Genomic DNA, 16,200 nt, shown 5'->3' on the forward strand with positions numbered 1-16,200 from the left:
ATGACCTAGTTCCTTAACTCGACCCTCGTAGGGATCCCACGTGGATGTCCCATTTATTCTTAAAGTCGAGCACGCTGGTGGCCTTGATCACGACACGACCCCTGATGCAGGCTCATTGGAGCCGAAACAAGGACTGTGTCGGGTTATTGGGCTATTGAGACCAATAAAGACTTTTTAAAGCACTCTCAGAGCTGCCAACTTACCCATTCCCAGAATGGGGACTTTTTGGCCAGTCCTGGATTTCTGCCAAGCTAATTCTGGTGCATTATGGGACCTGTAGTACTGATTTCAATGGATAAAATAATAGATTTCAAATACTGCTCTGCTTTGGGATGTAAGTTTAAAACCAGAACCTGCCAAAAAGTCTCCCTCCTGGAATGGGTAACTTGGCAGCTCTGCTATATTAGGCACCTGCACTTATACAAGCCATAGAGCAGGTGTGTGTGTTTACACCTAAGTGCCAAGATATAGACATATCTCTCTAGTATTGTACAAGTTATGTGCATAACTGTGAATCTGGTCCATGTTGTGTCCATGTTCCACTTTTGTGTGTGACCACTTGTAAAATACTTGCTATATAAGATATGCACATATATATATATATACAAAATTACAAGTATGTGCCATTATCCTGTTGAATCACGCACATAATCGGCATGAAACTGTTAGCGCATTCTTTGTAGAATTGCTCTGTTACTGTCTAGCTCAAGGGTGGGCGACCTCAGTCCATGAGGACTGAAACTCAGTTGGATTTTCAGGATTTCCACAACAAATATGCATGAGATCTATTTGCCTACAATGGAGGTATGCAAATAGATTCCAATCATATTCATTGGGGAAATCCTGAAGATCCGACTGGTTTGCAGCCCTCCAGGACCCCTCTGGTCTAGCTGCAAGACCTCTTTCAGTATCACTAATAGCTTCCAGTCGTATATTTGTCTGCCTTAAAGGATGCACAGTGCGTTTTAAGCATAACTTTAAATATTAATCTTCACTTGTTCCTCTTTTTCAGAATGTCTGCTTTATTACACCACAGTTTTTGTATCAATTCTTTTGTTTGTTTTCCCAACAAGTAAGTATAAGGATATAGTTTGCAGATATGATTGTAGATGGTATAAGTGGTACTTGTTTGTTGTGTGTAATGTGTATTGGTGTTCTTTCCAGGACCTTTCAAATGGATGTTCAGCCATCTGATTTTACTGACCACCCAGATAACTTTAACAGAAAGTCTATGCTGTTTTTGTATCTAATTTGATTTTAATCCTCTAGATATTCCTGTAGCAAATTATACACTAGTGAATAAAATAGCATAGTATTCATTTCTGTTACCAACAAGCTGGTGGTACTCAAAGTGCCAAATTGGGGTTCCTGCTAGCATGGAGGGGCCTTAAGCAACCTGCGCCAATCAGAGCCTTAGACCCCTCCCTGGTGCATTCCAGAATGCACTGGGGAGGGGAAGGCCCGCCATTCTGAAGAGGCGGGCCGGCTGGCCAGAGGTAGGAGGCATTCCTCTGGCCTGCCTTCGTAGACAAGGTAAGGGAGGGGCGGGGAGTCATCAGAGGCACTGGGGGGTTGTCGGGGGGTATGATGGCAGCAGTGGGAAGGAGTGGGCATCCCACTGCTTGGGGGGGGAGAGGTGCTTGGTGGCAGGAGGGAGTGGGCAACCCTCCCGCTGGGTGTTGGGGAGGGGGTGAGTTGCTTGGCGATGGGAGGGAGTGAGCATCTCTCCCGCTGCCAGGGGGGATGGTTGCTTGATGATAGCAAACTTTTCTGGCAGGTCTGAGCAGTCAAGCCTTACTTTCCTGTTAATGCCTGAGCCAATCGGAGCTCAGGCTCTGACTAAAAAGTAAGGCTAGGACAGCTCAGACCTACTGGAAAATTTTTCTCACAACTGTAGGACAGCAAAGTTAGGGAATCTCTTGGCGATAATAGAGAATTGCCTGGAGTGCTCGTTTAAATATTAATGACCTCGTTATGATACGTTTGCATGGCAGAGTTGGAGACTGCTGGGAAGCTCAGAAAAGACCACAGTAAGCCGTTTTGATAATCTACCACTAAAATACATGAACACTAAACCATCTGGAACCGGTTTAGCGACCACGTTAAAATTTTGAGAATATTCCCCTAAGACTGCTCTTAGAGCACAGATTACAAGAAACAAAGAAAACTTTATGACCTAATCATTTTTAGGGACAGTAAATTATTAATCAAGTTGCTTTGAGTGCAATAATCACCAAAAAGTAGTGTAAGCGAATTGGATGCAAAGAAAGAAATGCACGTCCGTGTCTGCATACCATCCATCTGCAGTCAGCATCTTGGTATTTCAACATGACCTGGCAGCTGGATCCTCAGCCTCTGTTCTGCTAATCCTTCCACTCTGGAAGTTGTAGTTCTCTAGTTAATCAGCCCCTGCCATCTCAAGAAACTATTCAGTGGGAGGTCATTTATTTTTGAACAGCTTCAATAGTATACAAACAGTCATGGACTGCTTTATTGGGGCTTAAGTGCAAAAATGTTCTGACACTGAAGACCATTGTCTGATTACAAAATGGGGAGAAAATGGTATGTAACATTAGATCTATATCTGGTGAATGAACAAATTACAGTGCAGTGCTTGTAGCAGAGCACAAAATTGCTATTCTTCCTGGAACAAAAAATGAATAAGATCTCTGTGTATATATTGGCATTGGACTTCTGCTGCAATGAAACTGACAGTAAGAGGCATAAACACATCTAAAAATAAAATTATATTAACTAAAATCTTTATCATTTTATGGTAGATTAAAAACATATTTGAAATGTAAGAATGTGGTGTTTCTAAAAAATGTAATGTAACAACTTAGGAGATTGGGGTTGTTCATCCTTGAGAAGAGGAGACTGCGAGGGGATCTGATCGAGACTTTCAAAATACTGAAAGGATTCGACAAAATAGAGCAGGGAAAGCAGTTATTTACAGTGTCCAGTGTGACACGGACAAGAGGACATAGACTGAAGCTGAGGAGGGACAGGTCCAGAACGAATATCAGGAAGTTCTGTTTCACGCAGCGAGTGGTGGACACCTGGAATTCTCTCCCAGAGGAAGTAATTGCAGAATCCACCGTTCTAGGCTCCTTAAGAGTGGCATAGAGTGATACGGTAAGGGTAAATTAGATGCACATCTCCCTTGAGAAGCATACAGTGATATGGGGACTAAAACTATGCCAGGGTACACCTGGCAGGGCCTCCGCATGTACGGGTCACCGGACTTGATGGACCCAGGGTCTGATCCGAAGATGGCAATTCTTATGTTCTTATGTAATAAAACTTATGTAGCAATACAGATGAGCTTTTCTTAATTTATATTTTATTGAAAATAATTCCAAAAGCACAGCAATAAACATCGCAATACAGCAACAGCATAGACTCCTAAAGGGGTTCCTTCAATACACATCCCATCTTACACACAATCCCACTACCCTCCCTTCCTTCCTTCTTAACACCTCCCACCCCTCTCCCTGCCTTCATAGCAAATGAGAATATTTCCCATCTGCAAATTTATGCCATTGGCGAGCAAAACTCCCTATTCTGCGGTATTTTAGAGCAGTCAGTTTATATATCATATACCAGTCCTCCAGTTTCTGTATAATCATGTTTCTTCCTAGTGCCAATGGTAGCCACCAAGCAACCACCAAAGCTACTCTGGCCACAGTGAATAATACATTATAGAAGGTCACTTCTCCTTCAATCATATCAAAGTCATATTGATGCAACAAAACAAGTTCCATCTTGAGCTCCACACATTTCCCCACAATCTGAGAGGGCATCTTCAATATTTCAGCCCAGAACCCCTGGACAATCACACAGCTCCACCACATATGCATATACATCCCTTCCCACCCCTACCAATAATAGCCCAGGCTTTCTCCCTTCATCTTTGCTAACCTCATTGGGGTGTAGTACTTGAAGAGTTGCCATATCCAGGGATTTAGTATGACCCCATTCTGCTCCCGTTCTTGCTGGGTCAAAGACCAGCCCAGATCAGTTTCTGATGCCTTTATATATGCCAATGATTCTCCTCTTCTTGAATACAAACATTTATAGATGATTGAGCTACTCCCCTTAGGAAGTGTGGGTCCCAGCAATATCTTAATGTTTCCCCCAGTAACTCCCATAGGATTCCTGAGAAATGCATATAATGTTTGACCCGTAAATACGGAAAAAGATCTTAAGGGGTAGCCCATAGCGGTCCTGAAGTTCCCCAAATGACTTTACCCTGCCCCATACTAAATCCAGAAATTGTCCCATACACCCTAGTCCCTGTGCTTCCTAGCAAGTAAATACACTAGCTCCTTTTTCTGGATTAAACTGCAGTGGAATGAACCAGGAACATCTCCTGCCCATCAATACACACAAGTTCCATGCCATATGGCTACCTTGACTGCCGTTAGGCCCTCTACTGTTCTACCTCCCCTAGGGCTCCAGGGAGGGTACATTAAAGGGACCTCCATCACCCCAACCTGTTCTATATCCGCTCATTGCTTAGGGGTTTGGGCCTGCCATTCCTGCAGGGCTCTCAGCTGTACTGCTTGATGATAATGAAGTAAATTAGGAACAGCCAAACCCCCATACCTTCTGCTATAACTTAGCACCTGATGGCTATCCCTAGGTTGCCTGTTCGCCCAGATAAACCCCAAGACTTGCCCATAATGGTCTAACTACTCTGTGACCCCTGTCAAAGAGTGTTCTGGGTCAGTCAAGGTGAAAAGCAGGTCGTCCACAAATAAACTCAATTTATACTCCCACCCAAAGTTGAGCTTTTCTAAGTAGTTTTTAAACAGATATGGAAAAATCCCAGAAACTTTGGAATATCTACAACCCCTTCTTCTCCTTTACTTAGTTTGTAAACCACCTGAATAGTTAAATTCATTGGTCACCTTTATTTGATATATTGCCTATGTAGAAAGAAAATCTCCCATCACGGTATATGGGCTTGTTGTGCCACTGAGACTTGCGCGCATCTGAGAAGTTGAAAGCTATGCCGTTGGTAGTTTCGCTATCAGCAGGGCCTCCGAAGGCAGACAGGTTTCAATGGAGATGTCAGACTCTGGGCAGCAGCGGCAGATGGGCAGTGTTGGAGGTGGAGGATCGTGTTTGATGCAACAACATTGACTTTATACTGCGCAGAAGAAAGGCCCGGCATTCTGCTTCTGTTTTCTGCCACGAAAACTTGATGATTGATGCTCATCAAGTCACTAGGACTCAAATACGAATCGATGGCACCTATCAAGGAAGAAAATACACAGGTGCTCTTGCAGCCTATCAAATTAGAGGCAAAAATCTACAAAAGTCTTAAAAGCTAAAATGCAAAGACCCCCCTCCTAGCAGGTCCAGACATATTTTAAGCCTTTTATCTTTTCTTCTGCTGTGTTAAGGATTGTTGTAAAATAGAATGTATTTCAAAATGGTATACAGTGTTCCCCGGTCGTTTATGGTTCGTGGTCCTGGTCATGCGTGTTATTTTCCGACCGCGAACCGGCGACAAGAAGAGGGCAGGAGAGAGCAGCCAGAGCGCCGGCGAGTGCAGGAAATCACTCGCGGTATGCTCCGACCACCTCTTCCTGCACTAAGTCGGGCCTTTTCCAATCGGGAGCTGCTTCGACACGTAGCTCCTGAGTGGATAAGGCTTGACTTAGTACAGGAAGAGGCGGTCGGAGCATACCGCGAGTGATTTCCTGCACTCGCGGTGCTCCGGCTGCTCTCTCGCTGCCCTCTTCATTCTCCCCCATGAAAAACCGTATTTTTCAAGATTCGCGTTTTTTTCAAGATTCGCGGGGGTTCCTGGAACGGAACCTCCACGAATATCAAGGGAGTACTGTATAGCTTATCTCGGTAATACTGCATTGTGTAAATACTTGTATGTCCAAAAAGCTTTTGAAAGAAGAAAGCTCTGTGTGTGTTCTTTTTGAAATAATTTATGTGGACTAATGATTTTTCTTTGCTTTTCAGACGCTCTATGACAGTGTGTATTTGACTTTGTACAATATTTGTTTCACCTCCCTACCTGTCCTTATGTACAGTCTGTTTGAACAGCATGTACATCCTCATGTGTTACACAGCAAGCCTGGTCTCTATCGGTGAGTGTTTCCTCTGGACTCATTGTAACTCGGCTTTAGTCAGAAAGTGGACTACATAAAAGGGGTTATTTTAGAAACATCTCCATATGCAAATAGCAGCTTTTGTACATGGTGGCTTATAACACATGGAGACCTTTCAAGATGATATGGTGAGGGAGTAGACAAAATCTTCATGTGTTCTTCCTCATTTTACAAAAGGGATCATTTTTACTTCATTTTACTACACCAGCTCAAAAGAACGCACAGATTTTGCAAAGTTGTCATTTTCAGATAGGGCTTTACATGTGGAATTATCCTATATTTTTTATTTCCGCCTCCAAAATGAAGACAAAAAATTGTGGTCTCGCTACTTTAATTAGTGGCATCTCACATCTAAGTTTGAAACTAAGAGAGCTACGGGTGAAAGTGGCACCACTTACACATGGAAGTTTTTATATCACTGCTTCCATGTGGAAGTGCCATTTCCAAGTTGAACCTGCCAGATTCATGTCATTCATTTATTCACACGAGGGGCCGCTGAAAAGTTCTCAGCCCAACCAAGAAGAGAATGATGTGGAACCATGAAACTTACAAGTCATTTCACACTTTTCTTGACACTTTTCATTTCATATCATTGAAAGGAAAAGTGTGGAAAAGTTCGTAAGTTTCAGGACTCCACAAAATTCTCTTCTTATTTTGTCTGAAAACGTTTCAGCTGCCCCTTGTATTTGTACCATGACTGCTCCCAGTATGTGTATGGCAAATATATGTGCTATCCTTTGGGCTCCTTTTACTAAGCTGGCATTAGTTTTTGGCACGTAGGTATTTTACAAAATGCTCTGCATGTGATAGTCTTTTGTAAAATGTCACTAGACTTGAGCAGTCTTTCATGTAAATGAGCTGTGTATGTGTAATTGTAACCCACCTAGGTGTTAGGTGGGAAAGAAATTTAAAAGTTACATTACATTACAGATTTCTATTCCGCCATTACCTTTCGGTTCGAAGCGGATTACAAAAAGAGTTATGGAAGAAGGGTTACAACGTTAGATCAGAGAAGGTTTCCAAGAGAGGGAAAAGTAGGATCTGGGGTTAGGGAGGGGATGGTAAGAGGGGGGTTAAGCTTTATCATGGTATTAAGCTTTATTAAGGGATTTCTTGAAGAGTATAGTTTTTATTTCCTTTCTGAACATCTTGTAGTCTGGGGTTGTTATCAATAGATTGGAGATTTGGTTATCTAATTTTGCTGCTTGAGTGGCTAGTAGGTCGTCGTATAGTTTTTTCCGTTTTACTTCTTTGATTGGGGGTAAGTGAATGGGGTGTGTGTTTTTCTATGCCTGGTAGAGGTAGTTTGGATGAGGCGGTTGTTTAGGTAGATTGGGCTGTCTCCGTTTATAGTTTTAAATAGTATACAGTAGAATTTAAATTGTATTCTTTCCTAGAAATAAATAACTACTCTGCCTGTCTTAGATCCTGTGTCTGTAATGTATATTGTACTATGCTGTTAGTTTAACTGCTGTGGGCAGGCAGTACGAATTTGATCCTAAAGCCCAGCAGGAGACTTTCAAGGGATCTAAAATGCAGAAATCATTTTTTTTCTTCCACAGAGATATAAGTAAAAATGCGCTTCTTGGCTTCAAGCCATTCCTTTACTGGACTCTCATGGGATTCAGTCATGCCTTTATTTTCTTTTTTGGCTCTTATCTTCTGATGGGAGAAGATACTTCTCTACTGGGAAATGGCCAGGTAAAAAGACATTAACCTTTCCTTGTGCTTCAGTACTAAATTTCACTTGCCTGAATCAAGTTGTAACATGCAGATAGCCAGAACTAGCATTTAACGGTGCATTCATAATTGTAATAAGACGTGAATAAAGTACCACTTTGGGGTTCTGATTCACTAAGGCTTCCTCAATTGCCTATGACCCATAAGTCGTTTCTAGTTCCCAGGACATACTGACCACTCTAATCTCTGTTTCTAGTTGGCTACAGATATCTCCCTTCATTCTGTGGCTGCTAACAGTCTACACCAGTGGTTCCCAACCCTGTCCTGGAGGACCACTAGGCCAGTCGGGTTTTCAGGATAGCCCTAATGAATATGTATGGAGCAAATTTGCATACCTGGCACCTCCATTATATGATGATCTCTCTCATGCATATTCATTAGGGCTATCCTGAAAACCCGACTGGCCTTGTGGTCCTCCAGGACAGGGTTGGGAACCCCTGGTCTACACAATAGAAATATGCTGTATTGGAAGCATAGAGCTTTGCATCTGTGTTGTTCAGACATCACCGGTTTCGACCCCAGGAGCCTGTACAGTAGCAGACTAGATACAGAGGTTATATTATTTCCCATTAAGTTACATTTTCCATTTTCAGGCAACTGCTTCTGTTTTTATAATTTTAAATGACCAGTAATATCATGGGTGTCACTTCGTTGGAAACATTTTCATCATCACATTGTCCCAGTGGCTATAGGAATTTTATTTTCATGTCATCTGCTCATCTACTCTGGCACCATGCTTTGTTTTTCTCTTAATGCTTGAAGAAGTGCTATCATTAATCTAAATACCAGCTTATCTTTCTTCTCCGTTCTCTTGCTTTCTCTACTGGTCTTACCTCTTGTTACTTTGTTTTTGCCCTGATATATTTTTCTACATTTTTGGAATAAAAGTTGTGCTGTCGTTATGGTCACATCCCGTGTTTTATGGACTCCCCTTTTCCCCAGCTTTTCATGTTATAAGCGTGCTTTTATTCTTGAGGCCGTCATGAAAGCCCAGCAAGACTCCTGACTGGCTTAGGTTCAAAACGGTGAGTGTAGCTGCATGGGAAGTGTTCCCAAAACCTGGAAGACTTAGGGCTCCTTGTACTAAGCTGCGCTAAACGCTAACACCACCATTGAGCTGGCGTTCGTTTTTTAAAAAGGAGCCCTTAATGTCTCTTCACATCAGTAATATTGGGAGGGTAAATGGGGAATCCTAGTGGTTTCTTTTAATCGCCAGCTGAAGTATCAGATTTTTTTTTTAAATTTGGCAAGAGAGGCATGCTTCTACTTGCACCGATTCTGATTTGAATTATACAAATTGCATGGTAAGTCCAGTTAATACTGCAGTACTTAGTATCATGCTTACCAAACAGAATAGTAGGGAGTGTGTTCAGGAGGTTCATATTCTAGACTATAACAACATTGTCTTCCTGTTCCATGAACTGTTCCAAGTTGCTTATAATTGTCTCTTATTTTAGATGTTTGGAAACTGGACATTTGGCACTCTGGTCTTCACAGTTATGGTTATAACAGTTACCATGAAGGTACAGAATATTTTTTTTTCATCTTTCCTTACACACGTAAAACATTTTCAAGTCCATATTCAAAGTGATTTCACTAAGCAGCAGAGCCTCCTGCTGGTGCCCGCCTGACAGTGGTGCTTAAATGGACGATGCTGCTGAATATCCATCCCTGCATTCTCAAGTTAGTACGAGTGCAGTCCATGGGCAGAACTGGTACTTAACCGCTTAGCAACGATATTCAGACTACTAACTGGTTAAGTAAGGAACTAAAGTTAGGACAGCCTCTTTGCTATTCTAACTTGAGCTAAATGGGCACTGGTCTGAATATTGGCTGTTGTCCAGTTAACTCCTGTGTAGCAGCTCCAGGTGTAACTGGCGCACCCCCATTCTCCCACTCCTGAAGACAAGAAGCCCTCTCCCTTTGGGTCTTCCTTGGATATCCCTAGTGGTCCAGGGGGGGGTCTTCTAAATGGCCACCGTACCCTCTAGGAGCAGCCTCCCAGAGTGGAGGAGTTAGCCTACTGGTTAATGCATGAGTTGAGAACCTGGGAAAGGATTTGATATACTTTCTTTCTCTAGATCAGGGATGTCAAAGTCCCTCCTCGAGGGCCGCAATCCAGTCGGGTTTTCAGGATTTCCCCCAATGAATATGCATGAGATCTGTTTGCATGCACTACTTTCATTGTATGCTAATAGATCTCATGCATATTCATTGGGGGAAATCCTGAAAACCCGACTGGATTGCGGCCCTCGAGGAGGGACTTTGACACCCCAGCTCTAGATAGAATCAAAGCAGTTTATATATTATATACAGGTATTTATTTTGCACGTGGGCCAATGGAGGGTTAAGTCACAAGGAGCTATAATGGGAATCAAACCTTGTTCCCTGGATCTCAGGCCACTGTTCTAACCATTAGGCTACTCCTGCGCCCTGAGTTCAGTTCCCACTATGATTCATTGTGACCCTGGGCAAGTCATTTAACCTTCAATTCCTAGGGTACAAAACTTAGATTTGATTTGCAAGATTTAGTTGTGTATGTTTTTTGTAAACTGCTTACTTGTAGGTGGGTTATAGAGGTATAAAATAGATTGTGAGTGCACTAGGGACAGAGGAAGTGCCTACATATAATTAACGTAACCCACTTTGGTTGTACTACAGTTCTGACCCTATTAGTGGAAACAAATACAGTGGTGCCTCGCATAACGAACGCCTCGCACAGCGAACACTGCGCACAACGAACTTCAGGTCTTGCTTCCTACAACGAACTTCGTTTCACACAACGAAGTCGCCCGAGTTGCATCCTTCCGCGCAGGCACTGCGCTTAACTGCCCTCTCTCCGCCTGGCTCCCTGTGCAGTGGCGGACCGTCGGCTCGCAGGGGCCCGGCGCCTACTGCTGATGCGTTGGGGGGGCGGAGCTACTCTCGCCGCTTCCCCGATGCTAGAAAAATAACAGCTTTGTTCTCTCTCACCATTGGCATTCTGTTTACATATTGAAAGAAACAGGAAAAAAAAAGCTTATCCATTAAGACCATTTTGTAATAAGTATAAACTAGTATTATAGACAGAATGATCTGCCCAAGGAAATGGACAACATTTTCAACCATGCAGGCATTTAAAAAATGAACAGTTAAGTCCCAGTTTTTGCCGCTGAGACTCTGCCCTCTCTCACTGTAAAATTAGACTCTACTTAGTCTGTCTTTAAATTTAAAAAAATGTGTGTTGTTTTAAAAACAATTATGTTTTTAGATGTATCTAAATAAAAATAATAACAAAAAATTTATCTTTTTTTATGTCATCTTAGCATATTTTATGCTACAGAACGAATTATTTTTTTTAACATGTATTGTTATGGGAAAACACGTTTCACATAACGAACTTTTCGCATAACAAACTTGCTCCTGGAACCAATTAAGTTCGTTGTGTGAGGCACCACTGTATCAGATATTCAGGGCTGGTAAGAGATAAGGGACCAGGACTGAATATTCAGGCTTAATTCAGCTGGTAGCTGACAGCATTTAAAGAAATGCTGATCACCACCAGTTAAATATCTGTCAGAATATTTCTAAATATATCATCTTAATAACTGATAGAATTTTATATTTTCCCTAGAGATTGATTTTTTTGTATGCTGGTCTTCAGCTTTTAACCGACCTGCAATACAAAGTTAAGCTGCATGTGGACACTTCCTGGTTCTGGAAATAGTGCCTCCTGCAGTAGGCGCTTGCAACGTGGGCACCTACCGCATGTAAATCACCTGTAGGCACTGTGTCCAGAGTCGTGTCGATTTTCTTCTATAGACACCTTAAATAAAGGCCAGCTTTTTACAGGCCTACATTTAAGGCATCTGACTCATGCCTATGAGAAGCACCTATATCAAGAGAACGAGGCTCCCCTGACCCAAAAAGAGGGCTGAAGGGAAGAGACTGTCCAATAGAAACAACCTACCACAAATTTTTAAAATGAAAGGGATGCCCCCAGTCTCACAGCCTGCAATGGGAACACGCCCCTAAGGCACCAGCTGTCACAGTCATACACCCAAAGGGGTATTAACTGTGAAACATCCCCGGGCTAACCCGTGTGCAAATTTAACATAATTGAACTAGTGCACTAACCAGTGTACTAAAAGTGAAAAATATAAATACAGTGGTGCCTCACACAACGAACTTAATTGGTTCCAGGAGCAAGTTTGTTATGTGAAACGCGTTTTCCCATAGGAATACATGTAAAAAAAAATAATTCGTTCTGCAGCATAAAATATGCTAAGATGACATAAAAAAGATAAATTTTTTGTTATTATTTTTATTTAGATACATCTAAAAACATACATCTCCCTGTCCTTTTACTTCCACTATCTTCCTATCCCATCTCTATTCCCTTTTGTCCCTCTCCCCATGATCAATCATCTCACCACCTCTCTCTGCCCTCACCCTCAGGGTTCAAGATTGCTTCCACTCTTTTTCCTGTTGTTCTCTCTGCCTGTCACCCTATGATTTAGCATCCCTTCTGCCCTTGTCCAATATTTCCCCTTCTCTCCCTCCCTCTCATCCCCTGCTCCAACATGTGCTTTCAAGGGCCTTCTCCCCCCTTAAGCGTCTTTTCTTCTCCACTCCACCTTTCCTCCCTCCCTGCCTCCACCTTTGTGGCGCTTTTGCACCCGACCGACAACAGAACAGGCCCGGTCGGACAAATCTCCCTGTCCTGTAGCCGCGAATCTAAATTACCTTCTTACAGCAGCTGGATTATTGACGCTGCTGTAAGAGGTAATTTAGATTCGCGGCTACAGGGCAGGGAGGTTTGTCGGCCGGGCCTGTTGTCGGTCGATCGGGGGACCTGACCAGCTGTGCACATTCTTCGGGGCGGACCGCCCCCTCCCCCCTCTTTCGTTCGCCATTGCCTTCTTCCTACCTGCCCTGCCGCAGCCGCACACAGCCGACCGGAAGTCTTCCTGATGTCAGCGCTGACGTCGGAGGAAGGGAGGGCTTTGCTTAAGCCCTCCCTCCGACGTCAGCGCTGACATCGGGAAGATTTCCGTTCGGCTGTGTGCTGCGACAGGGCAGGTAAGGAGAAGGAGACTACCCTCGACCAACCCCGCTGCGATCCAACCCCGCAGGAACCCCGGAAGGATGCAGCTCGGGCGACTTCGTTGTGTGAAACGAAGTACGTTATACGGATCACGACATAAAGTTCGTTGTGCGCAGCGTCCGCTGTGCGAGGCGGCCGTTATGCGAGGCACCACTGTAATCACATCAATAAATGTCTCTGCCCCTCATCCAAGGGTACAGTAGCGTCCAAAATCAGCCAAGCCGGCACAGTCACGAGCTAAACAAAAAGTTGAGGTACTGAGCTTCTCCATGGCAATCTGGAGTAGGAGTGTAGCCAGCATAAAATGAACCCGTCCAACGGGACTCCGTTTCGAGGGGAAAATCCCTTCTGCTCTGTCTTTACTTTAGCACTAAAGAGTGTGATTTATTCTTATCATCACTTTATTACTTCTCTCACTTGATTGATTTGAGCACACGGAAGGGATTCAGTGATGGTTTGCGAGTGGAGGTTATGTAATCTTCACCAATGTGTGTAAGCATTGGAGAATTTTCTCCCTTCGCTTTTCCTTCACACTGAGGATCCCTCCTATATTTATTTACTATATTGTTATATGTAAATTTTAGTGCTTAAGACAGAGCAGGTCTCTTTACTGCTTTTTATCTATTCAAGACAGAGTATAACTAAGAGAAGATAAGAAGTGACAGCTTCCAAGCAGTAATTGTGACTGTCAGCCAGAATCCTTAGCAGTCTGATTAACTGATTTTTATCTGCCATCATCTACAAAATTACAATTTGATAAAAGGGAGGATAATTTAACATGCCAGCTAAAAATGTCTTATTCTCTGTAGATGGCTCTGGAGACTCACTTCTGGACATGGATTCATCACTTTGTAACATGGGGGTCTATTGGGTTCTATTTTATATTCTCCTTGTTTTATGGAGGGATTATTTGGTAAGTTACTTGGTTTAAGCTACAGTATTACTAGTACAAGGAGCAGACCCATCCTGTGTCTATCTCAACCTTAGCAGTTACTCTCTTTAGCCTGCAGAGTCACCCTGAAAACGAAATCTGTTTGCAGCCCTTGAGAATTGAAATTTCAAAACCCCCACTCTGAAAGGAATTTAAGCTGTAGAAAATGCAATTTCTGCTATTATGTCTGAAAAGGTGATTTCATAGAAATAAAGGAGGCACCTTAGACTTAGGCTTCGGGGAGAGCCCGAGTTCTGTTTAGATTGAGTAGATGAAAAAGCACGAGGAAAGCAGGATGGTTTTGAGCCTCAAATAAGAACTGTATTTATGTTTAAATGATTTTTATTATTCCAGCAGTAAGAAGCAAATACAAACAGTAGTACCATTCAGGAAATAACATTTTCAACAATATAATCAGTTCCCCTCCCATCCCCCCCCCTCCCATCCCCTCCCCAAGAGTCCATGGCCAGTCCAACAGCTGAGAGTGGGAATAAAATCTTAAAGATTCAAAAGTCTACTGCGAGCACACGGTGTGAGGTCCTGCCAGAAGTGCTCCCACACCTGACAAAATTTGCGACCCGGGCCAAAAGTCAAGTCTCCCACCGTGCGTCTCTCCAGTGTTGCGTGCACTATCATTAGGGATCTCCATTGTGCATATGACGGGGGATCACGGGAGAGCCAGTTGGTGAGGATGGCTTTTTTTCCCATCAAAAGGGCTCTGGAGATAAATGTAATGTAATGTAATGTAATTCATTTCTTATATACCGCTACATCCGTTAGGTTCTAAGCGGTTTACAGAAAATATACATTAAGATTAGAAATAAGAAAGGTACTTGGAAAATTCCCTTACTGTCCCGAAGGCTCACAATCTAACTAAAGTACCTGGAGGGTAATAGAGAAGTGAAAAGTAGAGTTAGAGGAAAAATAAAAATAAAATAAACATTTTAAAAAGACAGCATTGATCTAAATACTTTGGAAGGTAGAGGAGAGGAGAGAAAGGAATAGAAGCAGAATGGGTCAGCGTCAGTGATGAAGTGAAGCAAGTAAGTTTAGGAGGAGCGATTGACGTATCCAGAAAGGGCTTCTTCAGGGAAGAGACTTGGCCGACAGTCCCAGGATGCCTATGTCTCCTCCCCTGCGATGTTCTCCCATCCATGCATTCCCTCCCAGACACACTGCCCGTGCCCCAGCCGCTCCAAGGAGGCTGCCCCAGATGAGGTCCACGGTGAATGCAGGATTCTCTCCTCTGCGGGAAAGCCGCCCGGAGCCGACAGTCGATCTTCATAGCGGATTGCAGAGGGGGAAGAGTTCACACTCTTGGTAGGATCGGGTCTGAGTGCTCTCGGTGGTTGTGGCTGGTCTCATTGCTGACATTCCCCTGAATTTGGGCAAGGCTATATTATAAAATCCAAATAACGCCCTCGGTTGCGGAAGCCATCGCCTTCCCCAAAGCGATGTGGTATATAGGCCAAGATGTCTCCAAAACTGTTGGATTGCGGGGCAGGCCCAAAACATGTGACTCAAAGATGCGTGAGCCTGATTGCATTTCGAGCAAGAATGCGACGCAGTAATCCCCATTCGGGCTGCACGTTCCGGTGGAATGTAAAGTCTAAGAACAATTTTCAGTTGCATTTCCCAGTGAGTAATATTGGTGACACCTTCTGAATGTTCTTCAGGACCCGTTGTAACTGTTGAGCAGTCAACTGGCAATGCAAGTCCTCAGCCCACGCTGTATATATATCCAGATTCGTACTTGGTTGGCAATCCCGGATTCCCACAATATGAAATCGTAGAGGAATCCTCTGTTGGGCTGAAAGGCTGAAGAGTTCCGAAAGCGCCTCCCTGCAGACTTCAGTAAGGGCAGCCACTGGGAGGGACTGAACATAGTGACGGGTCTGGTAATAGGCGTAAGAACTGTATTTAAGCTCTTGCTGAACATGCAGGTGTTTGATGTGTGATATGTTTTCTGTTTTTCATTTTTCTTCTCTGCAGGCCATTTTTACATGCACAAGACATGTACTTTGTGTTCGTTCAGCTGCTGTCCAGTGGCTCCGCCTGGTTTGCTATCATTGCCATAGTTGTTTCCTGTCTCTTTCTGGATGTTGTGAAGAAAGTGTTTTACAGACACTTATGTCCGACAAATACGGAAAAGGCACAGGTAACATGTACTATGTACAGCAAAATTGTTTTCATTAATGCAGTCTTGCCATTTTACTCTTTCTAGTTTTACTTTAAGAATAGATAATACTTTTTTCATCTATGTGCTGAATATGATTAATGATAAGATCCTAAAGACTTCCCTATGAATA

At 43.2% G+C, this 16,200-nt stretch overlaps 1 protein-coding gene across 6 annotated transcripts in view; it reads left to right on the forward strand.

Moving 5' to 3' along the window:
* Positions 1-16,200, forward strand: part of ATP11B (ATPase phospholipid transporting 11B (putative)) — a 136,360-nt gene that overhangs the window by 91,478 nt on the left and 28,682 nt on the right. For all 6 annotated transcript variants that reach the window (XM_033957957.1, XM_033957955.1, XM_033957954.1 and 3 more), the window contains exons 23-28: positions 1,013-1,072; positions 5,986-6,113; positions 7,697-7,835; positions 9,332-9,397; positions 13,770-13,873; positions 15,884-16,049. In XM_033957957.1, the coding sequence (XP_033813848.1) occupies positions 1,013-1,072; positions 5,986-6,113; positions 7,697-7,835; positions 9,332-9,397; positions 13,770-13,873; positions 15,884-16,049 (663 nt within the window). The remainder of the gene's footprint in view (positions 1-1,012; positions 1,073-5,985; positions 6,114-7,696; positions 7,836-9,331; positions 9,398-13,769; positions 13,874-15,883; positions 16,050-16,200) is intronic.

This window comes from Geotrypetes seraphini, chromosome 9 (genome assembly GCF_902459505.1).
Source record: "Geotrypetes seraphini chromosome 9, aGeoSer1.1, whole genome shotgun sequence".
Taxonomy (NCBI): Eukaryota; Metazoa; Chordata; class Amphibia; order Gymnophiona; family Dermophiidae; genus Geotrypetes; species Geotrypetes seraphini.